The following is a 26,222-nucleotide window of genomic DNA, read 5'->3' as shown; positions in this document are numbered from 1 at the left end:
GGCTGCAGTTGCTCCTCCCCTTTGCAGGGTCTTTCTTAGCTGACACTTGAGGTCAGAGCACAGAGATGGAGCTAAGATTTAGCCAGAGAGTTTTATTTTATAAGAGAGTTGGGCTGTGTGTTTGCTCAGGTGCCAGAGCCTATGAGATGTTGGAAGTTTGAAGGCCTGGGCCCAGGAGTCAGACAGACCCAGCTGCTCGGTCCTCGCTGTTGCGTTCCAGCTGCTGGAGCTTGACCAAGCTGCTTATGCTGGAGTTTGGCTCCTGCTCTGTAAAATGTGGCTACCAGTGTGTGTCTTATGGGGATCTTTTGTGACCTAATGCGGGTGTAGAGTCAGTCCTAGATAGGTCTTGGTCATCTCCTCCCTAAATGAGAGCCGCATAGATTCCTGTGAATCTTAAATTGTCTCCAAGTGGCTAGCTACATACAATTTCATTAAACATTGTTTCCAGTTGAGCTTTTAAGAGAGCTCACCTTTTCTGCAGGTGTTTTGAAGCACTCTTTGGGCAAGTGGCATGCTCTACTTATAGGCATTTGTCCTTGCGGGTAATGAATGACGGGGCGAACCCAACTGCCATCCTCCAGCTGAGGTAGTGAGTGTCATGTGTGTCAGTTATGTGAAGTTCATTTTAACAAATGCCCTAGTTGGAGAAGGAACAGGTCAGAAAATCTTCCCATGCCCTAGGAATCCAGCTTTCTCCCCCAACTGGGAAAATTGCCACAGGCCTTTCCTGGGACTATTTTATATGACTGTCATCCTCAATTTGGACTTTATTTGGGTGAGGAGGGACAGTGTGTGTGTGCCCTGGTTCTCCCTTCTACTCACTAGCTCTGGGAGCCTGGGCAAGTCACTTAAGCCCCTCTGCGTGTCTGTTTCCACATCTGTGGGAAGGACATAAGAGCCCCTGCCTTACAACATTGCTGAGAGGGCGAAATGGAATCCGAGCATTTGAAGCCCTCCACAGGGTGGCTGGTACACAGGAAGGCCCCTGTCACTGTTGCCTGTGGGGAGGAGGAGGAGGACAGTGACAGCCATGGTGAGCCCTGGGCAGCCCCGTCCCCTCCTTCAGACAGGCTCTGCTTGGGCAATGTCCATCTTCCATCAGGCAAGACAGGAGACCCCGACTGCTCTAACCACTGTGTCTTATCCCTTCTACCTTTGGGTGCTCTATGAATGGAAGAGCATGCTCTCTGTCCATCAACAAAAATGTACCAAGTGTCCGCTAAAGACGTTATTGGAGAGACTTTGAGAGAGGCAGGCAAGTGATAGAGGTTTTGCAGGAAGTGAGGTTTTTAAAATGTTTTTTGTTGTTGTTGCCCTGGAACTATTTTATAGAATGAGAACTCACCCCAGCATAAGAATCATATAGGAGAGGAGATCCCTGGTTGAAATCAGAACACCCTTTGGTCTAAGGACAGTCAACCTGGACAGGAGTTGGCCACCAGTGGTATTTGCACTGAACTCTCGTTCTGGGCACTGGGATGTGACCTCGCACTGGGGAGACTGGAGACTTGTGAGGAGGCCCTGAGGACACCTAATCTCCTGTCCATGCCTCCCCAAACACGCTTGCTGGGCTCACACTTGCAGCCTTGACTTAGGCAGTGAGAATGGGAACTGTTACCCGCCACCATGGCACACTCAGCTCTGCCTCTCCATGTAATTAAGCCACATGGAGAGCTACCTGCCTAACCCTGAGGTGGCCTGACAAGAGGGCAAGTGTGGAGTTCAAAATACCAGTTGGAGCAAGTATGAAAATGACATTAGCCTGTTGCACCCATTTTATCGTTGGAGCACCTTGACTCTATGTCTAGGGATATGGTACCTGAGTTGTTAGGTCTCCAGGATACATCTTCCTTTAATAGAGTGACTTGAGGGCCTGGGTGGGTATAAGGGGTTTTTTGCCTCTTGGAACCTCATTTTTCTGTGATTCTGGGATGGCCAGCTCCCCATGACTATTTCTTCATCTGTCTGAGGATGGCATCTGTGATGTTGGGATTCTGCATCAGGTTCATATCATCTCTCATTAGCATGGAGAAGTGCAGTTAGCTGGCTTTGTTCATTTGTTCAACAACTATTGTACTTGTCACTGTGTTCATGGTTGGGGTGTCACGAAACCCAGTGTAGTTGGGGAGACGTGCACGCACGTGAGTGGGATTTGGATGAGGGAAGAGTATGGAGGGAGCTCTAGTGGGGCATGAGGGGGCTCTAGGAAAGCCCAAGGGCACATGAGTGGTTGAGTTTACAAAGTATCTCTCAGAGGGTGGTTTTGGGGATCTCGTTTCCAAATTCTTGCCCCAGCAACTCCCTGTGACAGCCACAGAATCTAGTGTCCAGGAAGGATGGAGTAGACATACAAGTAAGAGTAGATAATGCCAACCACTCATGAGTGCCTCTTCTTGGCTGAACCCTCAGCATAGATTACATCACCTAACTTTAGCGCATAACCCACTGAGAAGAGGTGCTGTGGTGTCCTAGCCCTTCTCCTACTGCCCTCTATCCTCTTCTCTTGTGACCTCTGTCTCCTCCTTGCCATTAATTATGCTGTGTCCTTCACCCAGAGCAACCCTGGACTGTTGGCCTGGCAAGCTCTTAGTCCTCCTTCAAAACTCAGCCCAGGCAGTGCCTCCTCTGAGAAGCCTTCCATGCGTCCCTCAGGCTGATGTAGGCACTTGATCCCCTTGTAATTATATATTTCTCGATTACTGTGTTATCATGTGGTACTGTGATGATGTGGGGTTTTTTTTTATTAAAAGAAACTTTGAGACCATTTTAATAATTCCCAGAATACCTAAACACTTTTTTTTGTTCTTGTAAAAATATTAGGGGTACAGATATAACTGAAGCCCACCTTAACCTCCAGTCAGTCCCATGTTCCTCCTCAAAGGATGCCATTTAAAAATAACATCTTCTCAATAGTCTGCATGCCCCTGGGCACAGGTCCTTTCTTCTGTATCCACATAGACACTGGAGCTGATCTGTGAGAGAATGAGGGTGAGTGGATGGTACCATGCACCACTGTGTCCATGCTGGTCAGGGCACTGCTTGGTACCTGACTGTGGGTGGGCCTTGAAGGGAGAGAGTGCTGGGGCTTGAGCCAGCCACCACATGATATTCTGGGGACAGCAGAGCTGCTGGTGCCATTATCTCTGGTTCAGTTTACTGGCTTCAGCAGCCCTCAGGGGTGGTGGCCTTGGTACTAGCCAAGGCCTCTGGGTCACAATTCTTGGCCATCGAGGAGGTGAGGTCATCTGGGGCAGGTGGCTTGGGACCTTGTGGTCATAGACTGGGTTGTCCAATCAGCCTTCAACTCTGACGTTGGCTTTGACCCTGAGATTGGCAGACAAAAAAAAAAAATGTATTCATCTCTCTCCCTATTCTGATAAAAGCCTGGAGGACAAACTTTGGCTGATAAATGTTTATAAAGCCCCCTGAATGCCAAGCATGATGCAAAGCAAGGAATATGCAGAGCCTCTGCAAACCTCTCCAGAGGGTGTGTCCTCTTTTTGAGATCTGAGACTAAAAAGATTTTATTTGGTGAAGAGTCTTGATTTGTTATTGGTGAGGGGTTTGATAACACATAAAATATTTTATATGTATTGTGATCAAGCATGTCACAGTGTTTATTAAATACTAATAATATACCTAACTCTGGCTTTGGGTGGGAGGCATTAGGGAAGCAGAGTGGGATCTGGGTCAAAAAGCATGGACTCTGAAATCAGATTGGATAGGTTCAAATCCCATCCTTCCTGTGATAAGCTTTGGGACCCTCAGCAGGTCAATTAGCCATTCTTTGCCTCAGTTTCCTCCTATTCAAAAGAGGGATCATAATAGCACCCATTTCACTGGGGTCAGGGGGAGAAGAGGAAGTGAACTAATGCATGGGGAGTACTGAATGTGATGTGAAGTAGATGCTCATCAAAGGCTGTTAATATCAGTAGTAGTTCTTAATTAGCACAAGAAGTTTACATCAGTAAGAATTGAACGTATAAAACCTGATTTCTGTTCTTGTGTTTGCAGTCTTTTGGAGGAGATTAGACTAAAGTACTTGATACTACTAACAGTTAGTATGTGACAGTAGCAAGTAAGTCCCAATGGTGCGATTTGTATTGCAAGTCTTACAGGAGCTGGGGCGGGGGGAGTTCCTGGGAGAAGATGGGGCTCCCTGAGGACATGTCAGAGGGGTGGAAGGAGTGGAGAAGGGACAGGGGAAGGACCATGTGGTAAGCGACAGGGAAACATTCCAGGCCAGTTGGGTGGGCAGCCATTGTCAGGGCAGGCGGTGTTGAGTGGGCCAGCTCGGATCTGCTTCATCCAGAGGTGAAATGACATGTGCTTATGGAGTGGAAATGGGATGAGAGAGTCAGAGAAGCTACTGCTTCTCTTCCTCCTCCTCCTCAGTTATAAATGCATTTATTATGTTTTCATGACTATTGACCTGGAATTATAGGATGCAAAGTTGGGGAGTTTCACATGGCTATATTGTTTTACAGAAAACAAACTTGCAGCAACCTTATCTGTTGAGAGGATTACTGAGAACTTGGGTGGAGTTGGGGGAAACTTTAAATGGATACAATTATTTGTCATAAAATTCCCAAAGCTTCTTATTAAAGCATACCATACCTGCAGAAGCGGGCACAGGTCGTAACTGTAGCTTGATAGATTGTCACAAACTGAACACACCCGTGTAAGCAGCACCTATATTAAGAAACAGACCCTTAGTCAGCACTCTAGAAGCTCCCTCAGGCTCTCTTCAGCCACTGCTCCCCTGCTACAACTGCCGTCTCAACCACAAACAGCTTGGGGTAGTTGGACCTGGTTCTGGGCTTTCTGCAGATGGACTCATATGGCAGATGCTCTTGCGTTGGTGTCTTGTGAAGAGCCATCCTTAATGCTGCAAGTAGCTGTAGCTCATCTGTTCTCATTGCTGTGAATTACCACCATTTATTTCATTCATCCTACTGCTGATGAGCATTGGGGTTTAGGGCTTCTGGTTTAGGGCTTGAGTTAGGCCAGATAATGGCCCCTTGAAAGATGTTTGTGACCTAATCCCTGGTTACAGGTCCCATTGGCCAGTAATATCCATAACTAAGTTACCATACACAGGAAAGAGACTTAGCCAATGTTAGTTAAGGATAATGACATGGAGAGATGATCCTGAATTATCTGGAAGGGACCAATTGTTTTTTTTTAATAATAAATTTATTTTTTATTGGTGTTCAATTTGCCAACATACAGAATAACACCCAGTGCTCATCCCGTCAAGTGCCCCCCCCAGTGCCCGTCACCCATTCACCCCCACCCCCCACCCTCCTTCCCTTCCACCACCCCTAGTTCGTTTCCCAGAGTTAGGAGTCTTTATGTTCTGTCTCCCTTTCTGATATTTCCCACACATTTCTTCTCTGGAAGGGACCAATTGTAACAAGGATCCTTAAAGAGGGCGTTGGGAGGGTCCGGTGCAGAGAATGAGACATGAAACAGAGATGAGAGAAGGGATTTGAAGATGCTACATTGTTGGTTCTGAAATGTAAGATGGGGCCATGAGCTGAGGAATGCAGGTGGTTTCCAGAAGTTGGAAAGGGAAAGAGAATGGGTTGCTTTCTAGAGCTTCCAGAGGAATGCAACCCTGCTGACCCATTTTAGACCCATTTCTGACCTCCAGAACTATTAGATGATAAATTTGTGTTGTCTTATGCCACTATGTTTGTGGTAATTTGTTATAATAGCAATAGGAAACTAATAGAGGGCTGTTATGCATAGTGCAACTGAGAACATTCTAGAAAATGTCTCCTGGTGCACATAAAGGCGTAGGGGCAAATGCAAGTATTCCTGTAGTTCTCAAAGGTGGTTAGATCCATTTGTGCTCCCACCAACAGCAGGGGTAAGAGTTGTGGTTTCTTTACGTTCTCACTAATACTTGGTGCTTCCTGAGAAGAGAGATTTTTCAGTGAAGAAGTAGCAGGGCTTGGTGTCCAAGGGACACAGTTGTGCCTTGCAGGAAGTTGGTGCTCAGCAAATGGTGTCAATGCTGAGGAGAGGAATGAGGAAGTGGTGGTGCCAGAGTTTCTAGCTGGGGGAAGTGGAATTCCTCTTCCATGAAAGTGACTGGGATGGGAAATACTGACTAACTTTAGATTAAAACAGAACTTTCCAGCTTCAGAGTTAGAACACCACTTATCTTGGCAACTCTGTGATTAACCAGGGTGAGTGGTGGTTATCAGGCAGTGGCAGGAAGGCCTGTGCTGTTCAGCTGGCTGCTCAGAGTTTGAAAACTGCCCTCATGTAAGTGCTGTGACTTTAGGGTACTCACAATCTTTAGAGCTCTGGATTTGCCATTTGTAAAATGGATGTGGTCCTGCCTTCCCTGTGGGCTGTGGGTGGATGAGAAGCCTCTGAGCTGGAGGCCTGAGTTTACTGCCTGCACACAGGTGCTGAATCAGAGGTAGCTGTGGTCATTAGGGACAACGGTATTAAGCTCATAAATTCCTTTTATAGAAGTTGGCAACCCTGGGTTCAGAGTGTTCAAGGGACTGAGTGGCTTTCTTGGGGGAGGGGTCTGAGAATATTACCCACTTAGTTGGCATCCAGAGTGGGTGGGGTCAGGCTTATAGTCCACCCTTCTAGGGCATTACAGAGACACTGTCTCCTCACAGCCCCCATTCCTGAAACTACTTTTGAAACTATTTGTTCGTCATTTGTTCATTCATTCGTTCACTCATTCAGCCCCTACTGAGCCTTACCATGCACATTGTAATGTACAGATTAGGGGCACAGACTCCCAGTTCAAATGCTTGGTTTGAGTCTCGGTTTTACCATTTTATTGTCTGTATGGTATTTGGCCAAATCTTAACTTCCTCGTGCCCAGTTTCTTGATTTTTTTTTTTAAAAGATTTTACTATTTTTTTTTTAATTTTTATTTATTGGGATCCCTTGGTGGCGCAGCGGTTTGGCGCCTGCTTTTGGCCGAGGGCGCGATCCTGGAGACCCAGGATCAAATCCCACGCCGGGCTCCCGGTGCATGGAGCCTGCTTCTCCCTCTGCCTGTGTCTCTGCCTCTCTCTCTCTCTCTCTCTGTGACTATCATAAATAAATAAAAATTTAAAAAATAAATAAATAATAAATAATAAATAAATAAATAAATTTTTATTTATTTATGATAGTCACAGAGAGAGAGAGAGAGAGAGAGAGAGAGAGAGAGAGAGAGAGGCAGAGACACAGGCAGAGGGAGAAGCAGGCTCCATGCACTGGGAGCCCAATGTGGGATTCGATCCCGGGTCTCCAGGATCACGCCCTGGGCCAAAGGCAGGTGCTAAACCGCTGCGCCACCCAGGGATCCCAAGTTTCCTGATTTGTAAAGTAAGGCATATCTGCCTCCCAGGGTTGATGTGAGAAATGGATGAAATAATCTGTGACAGTGGCTGCCCTTGGGCACCCCCTCAGTGTTGGGGTGCAGAGTTGGGTGCCCTCAATCCTTGTCCCTTGTCACAGGCAGAAGGGTGATGGTTCATCAGTGGTTGTCTATGGAATACTTTCACCAGTACCAGGAGGGAAAACCTGAAACCCTGACCCAGGACCAGCTGGTGCTCTCTTAGAGGGTAGGCCCTGACCTCTCATAGTTGCTCGGGAAATGTGGCTTTGAGGAGAATTGGCATAGTTTGGAGATGTAAGTGTCGAACCCCCTTGCAGCAGTTACTATGCTGTGGAAGGGCTTATACATTGCGCTCATGTGGCTTCCAGGCTGAGCCGAGGTGGGCCGAGGTGTTCACAGCTGCAGAAGTGACTCTGGTGTGGGTTGTTTACTTTCTCCCGTCTCCCTTCATAGTGGGGCTGGTGGGGATGTGGTGGCTCTGAGACTCCAAGTCCATGTCTCACTACCCTTCCGTCTCTCCTCATTCCAGGATCCACATCTTCCCTCTTGCCTTTTTCTGGGCCCTGCTGTAATACACATGCCTTAGCTGATGAAGTTAGCCCTGATGGAAGCCAGAGCAGTGGTCCCAGACAGGGATCCAGATGCTAAAAATATCTCATGATGTGCTCTCTTTGCAAGTTAAATAAAAGAGCAGCATTGGAGACTGTGGCTGGGGATTCTCCCCAACACTGACTCTTTTCAATGCCTTGGGGTACAAGAGTCCAAGGTATCTGGTCCTGCTCACCTGGATCTGAGAATTTATCCTAATGGTGCCTTTAAAAAAAAAGAGGCTTTGTTTTTTAAGTGATCTCTATACCCAAAATGGGGCTCGAACTTACAGCCCTGAGATCAAGAGTTGCACACTCTACCAAATAAGCTAGGCAGGTACCCCCTTAATGGTGCTTTGATCCAGAAAAGGACAGACTCATGGTGGGCAGATGGAAAAGGATGGACAGGAGATTGGGCCTAGCAGATTTGATGCTCAGCAGTCAAAACAGGTGATGCATCAGCATGGAAGATCGTGGAAGATCATAAGTGTCAAAATTACCCTGACCCCCCTTTTGCGTAGGAGACGCCAGGTTGAAGACCAGTACATCATCTCTCAGTATGGTCTGCACAGCCAGTGCTTCCAAGGTTGAAACTGATGTAGGTTTCTTTCTTTGGTTGACACTAAATGAAGCAGCTGGTTTGGGTTTGTTCCATGCTGTAGGAAGAGGATCTGCTTTAATGCTAAACCCACCCCGAGTGATGAGGAATATAGTACCTGAAGCTGAGGAGGGCAGCTGGGCATCCTAGCTCAGACTCACTTGGGGCAGATGCTCAGAGGGTAGAAGAGCAAGTGAGAAGAATCCTCCACCCCTCAGAATGTTCTCTCTCTAGGTCTCTCTCTATCTCATCCTCATGTCTCTCCTGGTTTCTGTTGCTTTCAAGCACACAGACTCAAATCCTTAAATGTGGGTATCATGTTCGTTGGGATATCTTACCACTCTGAGTAGTCATTTTGTGAAGCAAAGCTCACAACTCATACTTGTAGATCCCAGTGTTCCTAATTCTGCCCAGTTCCCTGCTCATGACAGTCTTCACACTGGAAGGCATTACATGTTCATTAACATCTTCATCCCTCTACAATGATTGGGTACTACTTAAATTACATGTGGTTTTACCAAAGCTGTGACCAAAATAGTTTGGCCTTACCTGTCTCCATAGACCTAGCATATCGTATGCTCCAAATAACCAAACCCACCCTCAGAAGGGCCCCAAAGGGAATATTTAATGATAGTGCCAACTGTTATGAGAGTTAACTAGCCATAAAAATAGGATCCAGGGATCCCTGGGTGGCGCAGCGGTTTGGCGCCTGCCTTTGGCCCAGGGCTCGATCCTGGAAACCCGGGATCGAATCCCACGTCGGGCTCCCGGTGCATGGAGCCTGCTTCTCCGTCTGCGTGTGTCTCTGCCTCTCTCTTTCTCTCTCTGTGACTATCATAAATCAATAAAAATTAAAAAAAAAATAGGATCCAATAAAACTGTGACTTAAAAAATAAAATCTCTAAGGTAGTAGTTTTTTTTTTGAGATTTTATTTATTTATTCATGAGAGATAGAGATAGGGAGAGGCAGAGAGACAAGCAGAGGGAGAAGCAGACTCCCTGCAAGGAGCCTGATGTGGGACTCCATTCTGGATCCTGGGATCACACCCTGAGCCAAAGGTAGACGCTCAATCACTAAGCCAGCCAGGTATCCCTAAGATAGTAGTTCTAAGGTGAGAGGGTGGTCATGCTCCATGGAGTCCATCACAGACCCAGGTGCCTTCTATCTTGTTGCTCTATTATTTCCAAATGTGTGGTCATCATCTGCACAGTCCAAGTTGAGTTCTAGCCAGTGGGAGCCAGTAGGAAGGGTGGATGAGGTGTGCGTACATCTTGAGACCTAGATGGGGAAGTGGCACATTTTTCTCTCATTCCATCAGGAACTTAGATACCTGGTCACACCAATCTGCAAGGATGCTGGGGAGATGTAGTCCCTGATAAAAATCAAATAACTATGGAAGAAGGGGAGAAAGGATCTTAATGGACACTGGATAGCCTTTGATGTATTCCCCTTGTATATATTTAATGCAACTCTTTGCGTGTTTATAATATAAATACATCCAGGTTATACACATTGGTTGTTTTGCTTTTTCAGAAAGAAGGCCTGGGCCAACCATGCTGTGTCTCTAGACAGTTCCACAGTAATGAATCAGTGTGTCTTCAGAGGGATGGAAGAAAACAAGGAAAGGTAAACATATCTTTAAAGATTAAAAAATTTTAAATTCTCACATGCAACAATTAAATGCAATGTAGGACTTCACCTGTCTGTACATGTCAGTGGAGGTCATCAAGAATTGGAGATAGCAGAATTTCATGTATTTCCTTTTCCTATTTCCAATTTCTGATACCAAAGGAGGATACCTTTGTTAAGTATGAGGCAATTTTTCTAAGACTTAGAAGGGAAAGTTGGTATAAATAGAACTAATGTGGTCTAGAATTATATATTTGATTCTAAAAGCTATGGACACTCATTCCTAGAAACAATGGACACTTGCTCAGATGAGTTATGTCTCCATGTGTGGAGGGAAAGTTGGTATAAATAGAACTAATGTGGTCTAGAATTATATATTTGATTCTAAAAGCTATGGACACTCATTCCTAGAAACAATGGACACTTGCTCAGATGAGTTATGTCTCCATGTGTGGAGGGAAAGTTGGTATAAATAGAACTAATGTGGTCTAGAATTATATATTTGATTCTAAAAGCTATGGACACTCATTCCTAGAAACAATGGACACTTGCTCAGATGAGTTATGTCTTCATGTGGGTGGCCAGTCCATGAGAGGAGGCAGAGACAGCCCCTTAGCTTTTGGCAGCCACATCTTTCTCTTTCTTCCACCTCCTTTTTTTCTTCTTAAAATAAATGTATTCATTTGATTTTATTTTAATGCCCAAGAGATGCATAGTTTTCCTAGTTAAAAATAGGTGATACACCCTTCCCCAATTTCGTTCCTAGGCTCCCCACTCCACACCTGCCTTTCCCAGAAGTAACTACTGTGACCTACTTTTGTGCATTTCTTTCTAGAACTTTTTCTAGGTGCTTATATACATAGAAAACAGCCATTCTTTCTTTTCTTTTTTTTCTTTCTGTTCTCTTGCTGCAGGTAATCATACTGTGCTTATTGGTCTATTTTGTAACCTTTAAAAAAATTCAGTAATATGTCTTAAAATGTTTTCAAGACAGTACATGAGCATTTTACTTGTTTTTATCTGCCACGAAATGAATTGTGCATGCATAGTATAAGAATCCCACTGTTTTTTGAGCCATGTTCCTATGGGTGGTGGGTAGGTGGGTCCCCTTGCTTCCCCTTATATCACTGCTGGGAGGCACTTTCTGTTAAGTGCCTCCCACACACACGGGCAGATAGTCCTCTAGGAAGTTACTGAGGAGTAGAATTTTTGTACCATCCTGCATATACATTTAAGGTCTTACTAAATATTGCCACATCATTCTCTAAAGACCACTTGTCCACAGGGCGCCACATTTCCCATTTGCCTGCCCTCTTGTTACACCTCAGTTCCTCATGCTCTTCCACTTTTGCCCATCTGTTGGGTGAAAAATGGGATCTCTCCATGGTTGTCATTTCCTTCTCCTTCTTTCTGCTCTGGGGAAATTCCTCTTCTCAGATCTCTCCTCAGGACATCTGAGCAGTCCTGGTTCTATTTGGGAGTGGGTACCACTTCATTTTCCTTCCTAAAAAGCATGCTTCTCCAGGAGAGTATCCCAAGATTGTATCATAGGATTACCTCTTGACTTCTGGTTTTGAAGAGCCTTTGGTTGGGTTTTCCTATTTTGGGTGGTTCCGTCCACCACCCACTGTCACCACCACCATCATCAGTGGCAACCATGTGATGCTATGTGTCAGGCTCTGTGTCAATCACTGGGCTGACATATCTCATTTACTTCTCACATGGCCCTATATGATAGGGGTTGTGTCATTATCCTCATTATGGCCATTAGGCAACATCAGAACAGAAATTCACTCCAAACCAACCCAAACAACAAAAACCTTACCTCACCACAGAACTCTAGCTCCTAGTGTTGCCCTCCCTTGCAGCGACAGACATACATTGAGTTCTCCTTGCAAACATAGCTATGGGGCCATCACACCCACGTTTGCAGTTTTCCTGGCCACACTCAGTTGTTATTCTGCATGTATGGCCTTCCCGGAGGAGAGGTGGGAGCTGAGAATTTGGTTTTGGGTTTTGTGCCCAGCTGGCATGTGAACATGGGTTCCTGCATATATCATCAGCCCCTCTGTTCTGGGTACAGTTGGGGTGGCAGCCTTACCTGAGTTTGTCCAAAGTGCTTCCCCTGGAAAGGGGTTTTCCAGTGTTAGAAAACAAAATTCAACCATGTAAATTTGAAGATCAGATTGGCTTTTATTAAGCGATTTGTGAACTGGGCAAGTAGAAAGGAGCTCTGAGGAGGTGTACAGAATGGAAGGTTTTTATAGGAAGGAAAGTGGGGCAAGCAAAAGAAAAGATTGTTTCAGGCCAAGACACCTTTTTTGGGTTGGGGAAGGAATAGCAGGATTTTAATCTTGCAGATGCTAATGCTGACCAGAAAATTTCAGGTTGACTTCTAAAAAGGTCACCTTCCTGGGAAAGTTTGAAACTGTAACAAAGTCTTGGTTTGCTGTTATGAGGGAGCAGAGGACTCAAATTTGAGCTTTTCTTTTTAAGTTTATTTATTTAATTAATCTCTACCCTCAGTGTGGGCCTTGAAACTCATCACCCCAAGATCAAGAGTTACACTGCTCCTCTGTTCCTGTGATTGAGCCAGGTGCTCTTGGACTTGTTTTTTTTTTAATTTTTTTTTGGTTCTTTTTTTAAACACCAGGTTGCACATACTTGTCATGGGAGTAAGTCTGCTTTATTAGGATAAATACACCCACTGAGCTGTGGAGGGAGCTGTGTCACTCGGCTCCATAGACCCAATCAGTTACCCTACTCTAGAATTGTAAGTTTTGATCTCATTCTAAAGCAGACAGTGGTGAAATTCTGGAGATCTTCTGTGGCCTCCTCCCATGACATTTCAGAGACATGCACATTTAGACCCAGATGATCCTAGGCTCATTATTATAATTTCTTGCTTTTTCACCTATAGTTTTAAGCAGTCAGGCCTAGGGTGATGATGTGATTGTTTGAGTTTACAAGACTTGGTCTCAGGTCTCAGGCTCTGGTTCTGGCTCTTTGTACATCACAACTACTTTTTGTGTCCTTATTAGAACACTGACCAGGACTTATTCCAGAAATTGAGCTTACTAGCCAATAGTGCTTGAAGGAAACATGCCTATTGATCAATCAATTGATTATTCATTCAGTGGGCATTTACTGAATACTATCTGTGCAGCAGAGACAAAAAAAAACAAAAAACAAAAAACAGGTAAGATGAGTTGCTAGAGAATCCAGAGTCAGGGGTGGGAGCAGGAGGCACACACTATGAGCAGTGGTAAGGTGGAAAACTAATTTTTCATTGGTCAGTGGAAATAATAACAGTATCTCCTGCAGAGAGTTGTTGGGCATGTCCTAAGTTAATCACAGTAAAGCACCTGGCATATAGTAAGCACCCAATAAAGGTGGCTGTTTTCATTTTTTGTTTATTTATTTTTATTCTTACATAGTGTAAGGAACCTAGGAAGATTTTTTATCAGGAGACTGATAGGGCCAGACTTATGTTTTGTTTTTATTTTTATTATTTATTTATTTATTTGACTGAGAGAGAGTGGGCACAAGTGGTGGGAGCAGCAGCAGAGAAGAGGGAGAAGCAGGCTTCCTGCTAGGCAGGAAGCCCTACAAGGGGCTCAGTCCCAGGACCCTGGGATCATAACCTGAGCCGAGGGCAGATGCTTAACCAATTGAGCCACCCAGGTGCTCTATTTTTTATTTTTTTAAAGATTTTTATTTATTTGAGAGAGAGAGTGAGTATGAGTAAGGGGAGGGGCAGAGGGAGAAGTGGACTGAAGGCAGATGCCCCACTGACTGAGCCATCCAGGCGCCCCAGACTTGTGTTTTAGAAACGATTATCAGTTGACATAAGTTCTCATCTTGCATGTGTTTATCTTCTTGGACTGTGATTTCCATGGGGCCACATCTTACCTGTTTTGCTTCTTATCATCTACTCAGTGTGTGGCACACAGCAGGTGCTCAGCAGTGTTTCTGGACTGATGAGTATAGGGGGTAGAGCGGTGAGCCCTGGGTCCCTGAGGTGAGGTGCTGTGACAGAGACTGCCGCTGGAAAGAAGGAACTCAACTCTCCTGGGGCCAATGCCACTTTCCCAATGAAAGCTGCTACCTGGAGTCCTTGCCCACAGACTGTACTTCCCTCTTCAGGAACATGGTTTTGCTCCAGTGATTTGTGGTGTTTTGTCTTTTAATCTAGTGACTTTCTTGAGGAGACCGCTCTCTACAGCCTTTATTGGCCAAGCCGCCATGACTCACCACTTCTAGCTCTAGGTGCCGACTCATAAGAACACAGGATTTGTAAAAGATTAAGTCCCTGGGGAGTTCAGTTTTCTGTTGTCACCAGTGATTGTGGATGGATATTGCTTTGTTGGGCCTCAGTTTCCTCAGCGGTACAGCAGTGGAGTTAGGCAAGTGGAATTTCTGATGTTCAAAGAGGGAAATTTTGAGGGAAAGAGTCCTTGCACTTCTTATAAATCCTTCCTGTAAATAGACTCGTGGTGAAATGGGTGGGTACTTGGGACTTAACCTATGCCAAAGAAATGGAAAGGTTTAAGTTCGTTAGTTCGTTTGTTCATTCATTCATTCATTCATTCGGTCACTTAGTCAGTTGATCAGTATCCTTTTACTGCTTAGTGGCCATAAGCACTTTGGGAAAATACTCAAATAAGAAATTATGAAGGCTTTTCACTCTCAGCTTGTGCAAATGTGTGTCTCTTTATGAAAATAAAGATCTTCTCCGGCTCACTCATGTATTTCAGTATGTCTTGAGCACCTCCTTTGTGCCAGCTCTGCTTGGCTTTGCTGTCCTGGAAGGCTGGCTCTGCCTGGTGCAGGAACACCTACATCTGGCCCAGGGCCCAGCACACAGTAGGCTCTCAGCCTGTGAGCAGCTTCGGTGGACTGAACTGGCTAGAAAACAGTGATTTTTAGAAGGCTACATGAAGGGCTGTATCCCAAAGTGAGATTTGTCCCCAGCACCGTGTTCTGTTTCATGTTCAGGGCTAACTGATGTGTAGCCCACATGCTCCGGAGCCCTCACCTCTATACAGGTTAGTTCTGCTGTTTGTTGTTACTTGTTCTCTTGATCCCTTATCAGTTTCCATCTTGTCCTTAGGCTGGAGCTGTTTCGGTCACTGATTTTTATTAGCTCTTTGTTCACTGCCCACAGGGCTGTGTGGGGCCCATTCCATGTCCTCCACCCTCCAGAGATTCAGCTGGAATTCACCTTGAGAAGCTGGAAGCTCAACAAGAATGAGAGTATAACCTCTCCTGACCTGAGGCTCTCGCCTGCACCCTTGGATTCACCAGCCCTGTGACCTTGGGGAAGGCACTTCACTCTCCATGGTGTCTTCTTAGAGATCCCCTCAGTTTTTCCTGCAGTCTGCTAATCAGAATATGGTTTCTTCCAAACATTAGTAGGCTTTGCAGGAAAATGGGGCCTATTGCCTAACGTGTTTGGGTACTGCTGACTTAAACTCAGTTAAACGTGGCCTTTCTGGCCTGACCCAGCAGAGCCTGTAAAAGGTCAGTGTGCACAGAGGGGCCTCTCAGGAGAGGGTAGAGTGTGCGGCCTCCCACTTTTGCTGTTGCAGTGGTCATACTGGAGACATGCTGGGCTGGGAAATCTTGAAGTTTCCTCCCAGAACTTCAGTGATATATGTTCCTAGGACAGAAAGGCAGAGTGCCCCCAAAACACAGATATTGGATTTGAATGCTTTAGTGTTTTTTTGTTTTTTGTTTTCATTGGAAACTTGAAAATAGTATAGGAGGCAAAAGGTGGAATGAGTCTTCTAATCCATTTATAGGCCTGCTGGTGAGTGAGTTGAGAATAAGCAATATCTTCATAAAAGATTTTATTCAGACAGAAACTCTCCCATGCAAACACTGCCTTCTTTCTGGCTGTGTGACTTCGGGTGTATTTCTTTACTTCTCTCAGATTCCTCACTGGCTTAAAAGAAAGGAGTTGGTTGATGAGTGAGTTTCCTTTCAAACCTAAAATTTTCTTTTTTTAAAAAAAATATATATTTTAAAGGTTTTATTTATTTGAGAGAGGGTAGAGTAAGAGAGAACATGAGCAGAGAGGAGGGACAGAGGGAGAGGAAGAAGCAGACTCTGCTGAGCAGGGAGCCTAATGTGGGACTCGATCTCAGGACCTGAGATCAGGACCTGAGCCGAAGGCGGACTAACCATCTGAGCCACCCAGGTGCCCTTTAAAATTTTCCATATATTGTTTAAAGCAACTGTAAGCCCTGTGAAGGTGCATGGAGCCTGTATGTCTTCTTATTGATTCCCAGGGCAGTGCCTGGGATACAGTAGTCACTAAACGATTGTTGAATAAATGTGAAACAGAATAGGCTACTTATTATGTTCATTGGCTTAACCCCATAGACAGCTGACTAAGTTATTGTTAAAGTAATTTAATGAGTCTGCATGATCTTGTTTGAGACACATGAAGACCCCTTAAGGGAGACAGTATTATTTGACATTAGTCAGGATTTTGAGAAACAAAGGGCTACTTTGTTTTAGCCCTTTGGTCTTCTAACAAGGAATAAAACAGAAAAGACACAGACTCAGTCTCCTGAACCTCACATTCTGTTTGGTTATGGGGTTTTTTTCCACCAAACCAAATCCTTATCTGTCCTTATACTGGCCAAAAGCAGTGATTAGGACTGGTCTTGGAAGATCTCCCATGCAGACACTGAAAAAGACCTTCAGTTCTCTAGTGGACTGGCTAATCCTCTACATGGCAAATTATAACAATATCTGCTAATTCTTTAGCCACCTCCTAATGGGCTTTTTATATACATTGGCTCCAGACATCACAGGGACTGAGCAGAAGACATGTTGTTTGCCTCTATTTTGCAGATGAGGAAACAAAGGTTTAATTACCTACCCTAATATCACAGATAATTATAGGGCTCAGACTTAAACCTGTCTTTGACTGGCTCAGGGGAGAAAGCCTTTTCACCACCCCGCCTGCTTCTCATATGATTGGGCCCCTCCTCTTACCTTCTCTCTGCAGATAGGAGCTCAGAGTCCCCTGTGGAATGGTGTGGGGTTGGGGGGGTGCTGCTACATCTGCCCCAGGAATAGGTCTACTGAGTACCTGTCATGTGCTCAGCATGCCATCAGGCACCCTGGGGGGTACAGTCAGATGTGGATCTGCTTATGGTATAGAAGGAGACATGAGTGTAAGTCATAGCACGAGAGTATAAGGAGTAGGACAAGAAGGGCTTAAGGAAGGTTCTAGCTGGGTCTGGCACACTGTGCAAATTTGGGGAATGTTTAAAAACACTCAAACTGGAGGATACTCAAATGGGCACGACACTCTGAGGTGGTCCTGGGAAACACAATTCATGGAACACAGTAGGTAGGAAGAGAGCCTTTGAGGGTTCCTCATCTGGCAGAGGAAGCTCCTCCAGCCCCCATTCTATGGAAGGACGGGTCTTGGGTGAAAGGCAGCATCTGTCCTGATGCTAAGCCCTTGCTGGGCAGAGACCATGTGCAGCAGTCTTCCTCCAGGGGAATCAGATATAAAATTCCTTCCAGGCAAGAGCCTGGCACTTCCCATGGAAGTAAATCAACCTTTTCAACTCTAAGGGTAGAAGACTGGGTTTGGAGAGCTGGGGAGACTGTGCATGGGGGTGTGTAACCCCAATGGTTGAAGTGCTCACTGGGCCCACAGAATTATCAAGATACATTTATGAAGTGCTGGTTTTGTCTGGGGTGTTCCGCTAGGGTGTGGATGAGGAGAGTCTTGAGGCTTTTGTTCTCTGGGTGGGAGGAGAGGATGGGAACTCCGGTTGAGACTCTCCCCGGGACTGGGGCCGGGACTATAGCTGAATGTGGCTTCTGCCCCGCCTGTGTGCGGTGCTGTGTGTGCTGTGCGCAGTCAGCCGGCGGCTCCCTCAAGGATGGGTGTTGACGGAGGCGGGCTGTGTGGCCAGGCGCTGTGCTGAGCTCCGGGATATACCTGTGCCTGGGGCAGGCGGGAGCCAGATAACAGGGTCTAACAGGGTCCCTGCCCTGGAGGGTTTTGGAGTTCAGTTGAGGTTGTGTAAGGACAGGAAACTAAACAGAAAGCAGAAACAAGAGTGCAAGGAAGGAATGTGTTTTAGAAAAATCACTTCTGTGTTTTGGTTTATTCTGTTTTGTTTTTTGTATATAAGAAAGCTACTGATTAATAATTTCTTTTATTAATGTTGACTGATATTATAAAATTGTCCTACTGGTTCTCATAGTTTCTTAGAGCTTATTTTATTTTTCTGTGGGGAGGAATTTTTCTAGGCACGTAATCACATTATCTGCAAGTTAATGGGATTTTACTTCTCCCTTCACAATTGGTAAAACTTTGTTTGTTTATTGGTCTAATTAGGATGGCAAATGCTTCCTCAATAATATTGAACAATGGTGATGTCTCGGATCATTTTTACCTTGTACTGACATTAATGGGAGTATTGGCTATTAGGTTAAGCCGTATATCTTTTAAGGAAGTTTCTCTCTATTCCTATTTTGTTAAGAAATTTTTTCAAAAAGTCAGGAATAAATATTGAAATATAACAAAATTGACATCTAAGAAGACGTATGTGTTTTTCCTCTTGATCCTGTTAATGAGGTAAATTATATGGATAGATTCCCTAATATTGACCTATCCTTGCATTCCTGGAGTGAGCCACATTTGGTTGTGCTCTGAATCTCTTTAAATAAAAAAGTATTTCAAGTTACTTGCCATCATTTGAATTATTGTTCCATGAAGATGCAGTTGGTTTATCCTGCAGTTTAGAATAATGTCAACAGGATAGCTTTACTTCAGTTCGAGAAGTCAGAACTAGAGTGATGAACAAATTAATTCATTAGACCAACATTTTGCTACTGAATGCTGATATATGCAAAACACTGCTGGTTGGATGGCCTCCAGTGCTCCTTTTAGCTCCGAGTTCTTGCAATTCTGTGTAGCATTTCCATTAGTCAGGTTTGTTGTTGTTGCAAGCGACTGAAACACAGTTCAGCCTGGATTAAGGGAATATATGATTCATATAAATGGACAGCCCAAAAGTGGGTAGCTTCAGGCATAGCTGGATCCAGGGGCTCAGTGTCATTAGGTTTTGGTCCCACTCTTTCCTTCGGTTCTTCTGTATTGGCTTCATTCCCAGGAAGGCTTCCTTTACATGATACCTCCAAGAAGCTCCTGGCTGACATTCTTCCACAGCTGTGGACTGGGAGTTTATCATTCCCATTTGTTCCAGCAAGACTTCCCAAGTAGTCTCATATTTGTTCTGCTTGGGACACATGCTGTCTCCTGGACTTCAAGGGTGGGGGGATAAAATAAGCCTTACCTGGACCTTTGGACTGAGATGGGGGGTGGGTGGGAAGGCCACATACTATTACCCACAGATGGGCAATCTGATGCACAGTGGCAGAAACACCCGATGTCCATGCCATTGGGGCCAGTGATCCCCTTTCTTTTGTGGTCTTCACTGTCCTTTTTCATAGGTAGAAGGGGAGGTTGCAAGGGGCTGTGACTCCTGACCCAACCCTAAGGCCCAACAAGTCAGTGATAGAACCAGGATTCTAAGTCCCTATCTAAATTCTAGGCTGTTCTTGTTCCACTTGGAAATATGAGTAGAGAGTTAAGGTGTTAGCTGGGCACTTTGAGATTTGATTGTTAAATGAAGGATTTCCATGGGTCACCCTCACCACTGATGCACTCACCAGATGTAATTATTTATCATGGTGATTCTCTATTGTCCCCTTTCCATAACAAACTTAGAAGGAAGGTAGGTACTTTTAAGGGTCTTCCTTTGGTGGGATGTTAAGTATTTTATGTGGAGCATGTATACTAACAAAGTTTTAATTTGGCAAAATCTTGCCTGGTCTGATCTGTCATCTCTTCAAATACTTTGTGTCTTTTAAGCTTTGATGTATGAGGTGTGTCAGATTAAGGGAAAAGCTCAGTGAGTTTCTACATATGTTCCTACCTTTCATATTAAGGTACAGTACTCGTTCAAACACTGTTTAATAGCTTCTTTTTAGCCTCCCTGTTTTGCCCCACTCCTTCCTCCCACAAGAGCTGTGACTTCCTCACCACAGCCTGGCCTTAGGCTGTCCCTAAGAACTCTCTTCTGAGTGTACCAACCTGAGTCCAGGGACAGAGTTAGGAACCCATTCTGAAAGACTTGTGTGAGGAGAGAGGAGGGTAGTTACCATCCATAGAGGATAAACACAGAGCCCTCAGGTGCTCTAGGAGGCTGCAAAAGCACATCATCCAATCATGGTATTGAAGGGGGCCCCCTTGCACTCTTGCTCCTCCCTTCACAGATGAGGAAACTGAAGCCTTCAAGAGAGGTAGGATCTGCCAGAGGTCATGGGCTAATGCAGGTTCAAGGTCAGACAGATGATCCACAGCTATAAGCCAGCCACCCGCTGTAGTCTCACTCTCATTTTATGATACTTTTTATTTTTTTTTTCCTGGAAAATCTTGAAATTCTGTGAAAGACAGTATATATATATATATATATATATATATATATATATATATATATATATACACACACACACACACCCAGTTTCCAATTAAATGGAATGAAATTCATTTTCCAAAATTAAATGGAATGGGAGAAAATAAAAGGTGTTAGCTTGGCAGGCTCAGCCTTTATTTTGATTTAAATATATATATTAGAAAGAATGTAGGTCTGGTAACTGGCATTCTTCAGCTCAAATCCCTGTTCTGTTTTATGACCTTGGGCAAGGCTGTTAATCTTCCTAAACCTCAGTGTCTTCATCTATAGATAGGATCATATTAATACCAACCTTATAGGGGGTGGTCCTGAGGTTTAAATGAAATGACATGTATCATGTGCTCAGCACATGTGATTTTTATATTTGAAAAGCCAGTTTAGGGGCACCTGGGTTGGCTCAGTGGTTGAGCATCTGTCTTCAGCTCACGTTGTGATCCTGGGGTCCTGGGGTCGAGTCCCACATCGGGCTCCTGTCTGTGCCTATGTTTCTGCCTCTCTCTATATGTCTCTCATGAATAAATAAAATCTTAAAAAAAAAAAAAAAGAAAAGCCAGTTTATAGCCTCTCTTGTGGGGGGAGGGTGAGAAGTGATATAAAAGTAAGCTGACAAACTCATAACCTCCCCCCAAATAGGAACACTTTAGCATGACTTTAATTTTGCAGTTCTCAATTGGTTTGGTAATAATGATAGCATGATATTTAAGAACACAGGCTCTGAAGATGGACCGCCTTGATTCAAATCCTGACTGTTGCATGGTATAATCTGGCTAAATTATTTAACATCTCTGGGCTATAGTTTCCTTGAATGTAAAGTGAGGCTAATGATAGGACCTACCTTAGAGGGTAGCTCTGAGGACTGAATGAGCTCATGGGTGAAACATACTTCCTTAGCCCAGTACCTTAGTTGATGTGCAATGAATGTGAGTTATATACACTACCAACAAATTGATCTACCTTTTCCATTGGCCTTTAAACACCTTGCTGGAAGTTGGCCTCCATTTTCAGTTTGCACCCTCTTTGTGCTGGCACATAACTCCAAATATTCCCCTCATGTTTGTGTCAGCCACGGACTTGGGAAAGAGAAGAGGGACCGCCAGGACAGCAGCATCCTCTAGAAGTTACAGGAAGAGGTTGGCTCTTGGAGAATAGTGAATGGACTACTCTCCTGAGTTGAGCGTTTTTTTGTCTGTTGGGGACAATGTGTGGCTTTCATGGGTGACTCATCCTTGGGCAGCCGTGACCACTCCATGGGAAAAGCAGAATGGAGTTCAGCCCCACATGTGCTGGGAGGGTCCGGAGCTGATGGGGCTGGGGAGGGTCCATTTCTCTGTGGACCAAGGAGTCAGCTCAGTTAGCCATGGGTCAGGCTGAGCAACTGAAAGAATGGGAGAAAATAAAAGGTGCTAGCTTGGCGGGCTCAGCCTTTTTATATTTTGAAAAATGCTCCTTTCAGCTCTGAATCAGCCCCTTGAGCTGCAAGGAGTGGTGCCAGTTAACCCACATTTAATTGGAAACTGGGTTAGGGGATATTCTTCCCCCGCCCCCCTCCCTCCAGAGTATGTCCTGTGTGTTGGACCCCTTCCAATGGCTGGTACAGTAACAGCCATTGACACGGCCCTGGCTGCCTGGATGCTGGAATCAGCTGGGTGAATATACATCCCTCTCCTCCCACATCCGCTGACTCTCTCCTAATTGCATTTTGCCAGCTCTGCAGAGAATGCAGACTTTCCCTCTGATTTTCCTAAAGATCAGTCTCCTTTGTTTATTTTTGTCTACCTCCGCTGTTTGGGAAATACCTCAACACATCCTTATTGTTAGATTTTAATTTTCCTGTTCAGTGGAAACTTTTCCTCTCCTGGGTTAAATGATGCAGATTTCCTTTTGTCGACTGCCCCCCACCCCCAACCATTCTGTGTGTGTGTGTGTGTGTGTGTGTGTGTGAGAGAGAGAGAGAGAGAGAGAGAGAGAGGGAGAAAGCTTCCCTCTCTCCCTCCCTCAGGGCCTCACTGTGCCTTGTTTTAGAGTCTAGTAGACAGTGATACAGTGACTCCCTTGTCTGCTGGGTTCCCACCAGCTGATGAGCAAGGTCATTTTCACTCTCATTACACCTGCTTATCAGAACTGCCAGCTGCATCCCCTCCCCCACATTGGAGAAAGACGAGATAAGAATAGACTAGGAAGGGACCAAGAGCCAGAGAATGAAGGACACTATCCCCTGATGGTTAAGGCATGGATGGGCATTTGATTGGACAACTGGGCTCTGTAGGTTCTGGATTGCTATAATACCCCACCATAACATTTGAATTGGAAGAAGTTTTTAAAATAAACAGTAAGATATTTGTGCACACATTATGTGATCTGATCCCTTTTTCTGTTGTTCTTGTGACCAACTTGACCTTTAGAAAGCAGTTTTACATCATCCATCTGTCTCTTATCATTTGATAATGCTATGATTATAGAGGCTCTGTATCATGAAATACATAAATTAAATTGGCTAGTGGGATTTCAGTGGAGGTAACAAAAGGTTAAGAGACACTGTGTGTTAACTGGTATATTCCTCTTTTCCTGTCATGGGTGTGGATGCCATCAGGGTCCCTCTCTCTAGATGACCTGCTCTGAACTTCCTGGTGGATCCTGAGGACTGACCCAGTTGGGTCCCTTTCCCTGTGGTCTCTGGAGCTGTATACTGAAGGATAGCTGCTTTTGGTCTGTAGCTATCTGGGGATTGGAAATGAAAGGAGCTCATCATGCCTAAAGCTGCTTGGGGATTGGTAGGAACAGACCTTTCTCACCATTGAACACATTGTGGTCTTAAAAATGGAATAAAGGTGGTGAAATGTCTGGGGCTTTAGGTAGGAGTGGATCTGGGTTTGAGGAGTCTGAAACATAACTGGGGAGTCTTCAAAAATACCCTTTTCCAAATTTTACAAAAGGATATGACTGTATGGATACCTTTCTAAGGAGGGGCTTGAGGTTCATTAGCTTCCTGCTATATCCAGTTTGGGCTGTAACAAAACAAGCAGAGACACAATGTGAGGAAAAATTGAGGTGGGAAAGTAAGAGATCCATCTTAGGCCAGGTTAGAAAGGGGATATAGTGTCCCTATGTCTACTCACAGCTATTCATCTCTACAGGTGTCACAAAAAGCAGGCACAGTCATTTATGTGAATGAATGGGTATGGCTGTGTTTCAATAAAATTTTATTTACAAAAAGAGGCAGACCATAGTTTGTCAACTTTTGGTCTAGACAATAATTAGAGATTTAGCTAAAAAAAGTGATGTTGAAAAAGCAGATTCGTTAATTTTTACTTTTGTAAGGTTTTTATTAACTGTGTTGATTATAAAAACTTTGAGAAGTTTAAAAAATATAAAGAGGAAATGAAATAATCACATGTACTTCTACCACATATTGGTAAATACTATTAATCAGTGACTATTGCAGGAAATTTCCTTTTTGCATATGCATCAGCATGCACACTAATTATTTCAATTGAAATTATACTATCAGCTTGGTTTCTGGTTTTCTTCTAGAATATGGAAGTCCAGGTGTGATGGAAGTGGTACAGTTTTAGGGGAGGGTGATGTTGTGATTAAGGCTGTGGACTGTGGCATCTGAGTTCTAGGTGTGAAGTTATGTTTGAGCTGAGGAGCCTTGGGCAAATCACTTTAGTTCCTGCAAAATGGAGATCTTTATCTTACCCACTTTCCGTGGTGGTTGTGAGGATTAAATAAGATCCCCCACAAATAGGGCCTAATTCTTGGCCAGGCACAGGTTAAGTACATAATAGATGTTGGACATTATTATTATTACTGTTGTGGTTTTGTTGTTGTAGGAATGGTAGCAGTTCCTGGTTTTTGAGGCAGGTCATGGAGGAGGTCATTTGAGGAGGCCCTGCCCTGTAGACCCCAGCTCATCATCAACCCCACCTACTTGGCATAGCTTGATGGGAGCAGTGATGTCCCAGGCCCACCAAGTTCCCTTAGAATGCACTATCACTCCACAAGGGAGTCACATCTTCAGTGGGTCCCTCAGGACCCAGGGGCAGTCTATGCTTGCCACTCTGAGACATCACCCTTCCCACCTAACCAGATCTGCTTCTCTTTCCACCCCATGTCTTTTAGCCTCTGTGCAAGTTAGAGGCTCTGCAAGCCTTGCAGGGAATGATGACGGAGCAAGACCTGTGATCGACAAAGCACTTTCCCAAACCAGGTCTCATTAAGCTCCAGCAAAGCCCATGGAGGGTTTGGGACTGATCATCCCATCCTGTACACCAGCCTCTGTATAGGGGATCCTTTTACAGGCGAGGGGGGCCAAAGTCCAAGGTCACACAGCAGGTAAATTCATGATAGTGTTGAGACAGCTTTCTTTTTGATGTCTAACCCTGACCCACCACCTTTGCTTTGTTTTGGATCTGGGTTTCTCAGCCTTGACAGCACTGACATTTTGGGTACAACAGTAATTCTTTGTTGTGGGGGCTCTTTGTGCATTGTAGGGTATTCAGTGGCGTCTCTAGCTTTACCCACTAGATGCCAGTAATGTACCTTCTCTCCACTTGTGACAACCAAAAATGTTTCCGCTGATTGCCCAATGTCACCTGGGGGCAACAGAGGAGGCACTGCTTGCCAGTGGGTGGGTGGGGTTGGGATGCCCCAGTAGCAACTATGAACTGCTGGCATTGGTGTGTCCAGGTGGGGCCTCTATAGGGAGTTCTGTTTTGGGCAGAAAAGAGTGAGATTCTTATTTGAGAGCTTGTGCTCAGAACCAACATGTCTCTGTAAATTCCAGGGGATTTAACTTTAACCTCCTGATGCCTATCAACTTCTTGTTCACCTGTACCCATGCTTCTTCAGTAGGCTGCTCACCTCTCTATGTTAGATATAGCACTCGGGTCCCAATTTCACCTTTCCTCTTTGACTCTCCACGTTGCTAGCCTACAGGTTCATGATAGCACCTTCATGTAGCCATATACCCCGTGACTAGGGATCGGGATAAAAACCTTGTCCCTGGTGCTAAATCCTGCTTTGAAATTTCCTTTTGGTCACCTTCCTAGAGATCCTGCGTCACCTGTCAGCTCCCTCCTCTTTTGCTCATTTCCTTTTTCAAATTTTGCCGCTTCTCATCTCGTTCTTCCTAAGTTTAATGGAGAGTATGTAAGGTAAGAGGGAGAGATAGCGAAGGAGGGCCCAACATCTCTTCCTTGGAGTAAGATGGATCTTGTAAAACATCCCATGTCTCTTCTTCACCAGAACCCTTCCCATTATTCAGGCCTTTTCACAAATCCTGGGATCTTTTGTTCCTCAGGAGGGCTGGGGGTTCCTGGGAGTCAGGACTCTGAGGGAGCAGACACTTTCCTGTGAATGGGGCTGAAGACAAGTGGGGTAGTTTGCACACCGAAAGCTGGTGAGTAAGGTACAGGTTGCAAATGGCCAAAACTAATCTTTAAAAATCCTCCAAACCACACATAAAGAAGAATGTGCATGTTTTTTTTTTTTTTAACAGCTACAATGCTTCTTTATTTTAACA

General features: G+C 44.8%; 1 protein-coding gene across 2 annotated transcripts in view; it reads left to right on the top strand.

The window, feature by feature from the left end:
• Positions 1-26,222, top strand: part of ARHGEF3 (Rho guanine nucleotide exchange factor 3) — a 306,587-nt gene that overhangs the window by 26,061 nt on the left and 254,304 nt on the right. For both annotated transcript variants that reach the window (XM_041761095.1, XM_041761096.1), the window contains exon 2: positions 10,086-10,178. In XM_041761095.1, the coding sequence (XP_041617029.1) occupies positions 10,135-10,178 (44 nt within the window). In that variant the 5' untranslated portion in view covers positions 10,086-10,134. The remainder of the gene's footprint in view (positions 1-10,085; positions 10,179-26,222) is intronic.

Source organism: Vulpes lagopus, chromosome 7, assembly GCF_018345385.1.
Source record: "Vulpes lagopus strain Blue_001 chromosome 7, ASM1834538v1, whole genome shotgun sequence".
Classification (NCBI taxonomy): Eukaryota; Metazoa; Chordata; class Mammalia; order Carnivora; family Canidae; genus Vulpes; species Vulpes lagopus.
Note: the sequence above shows the minus strand (reverse complement) of the source record. Positions and strands in the feature narration are given on the sequence as shown.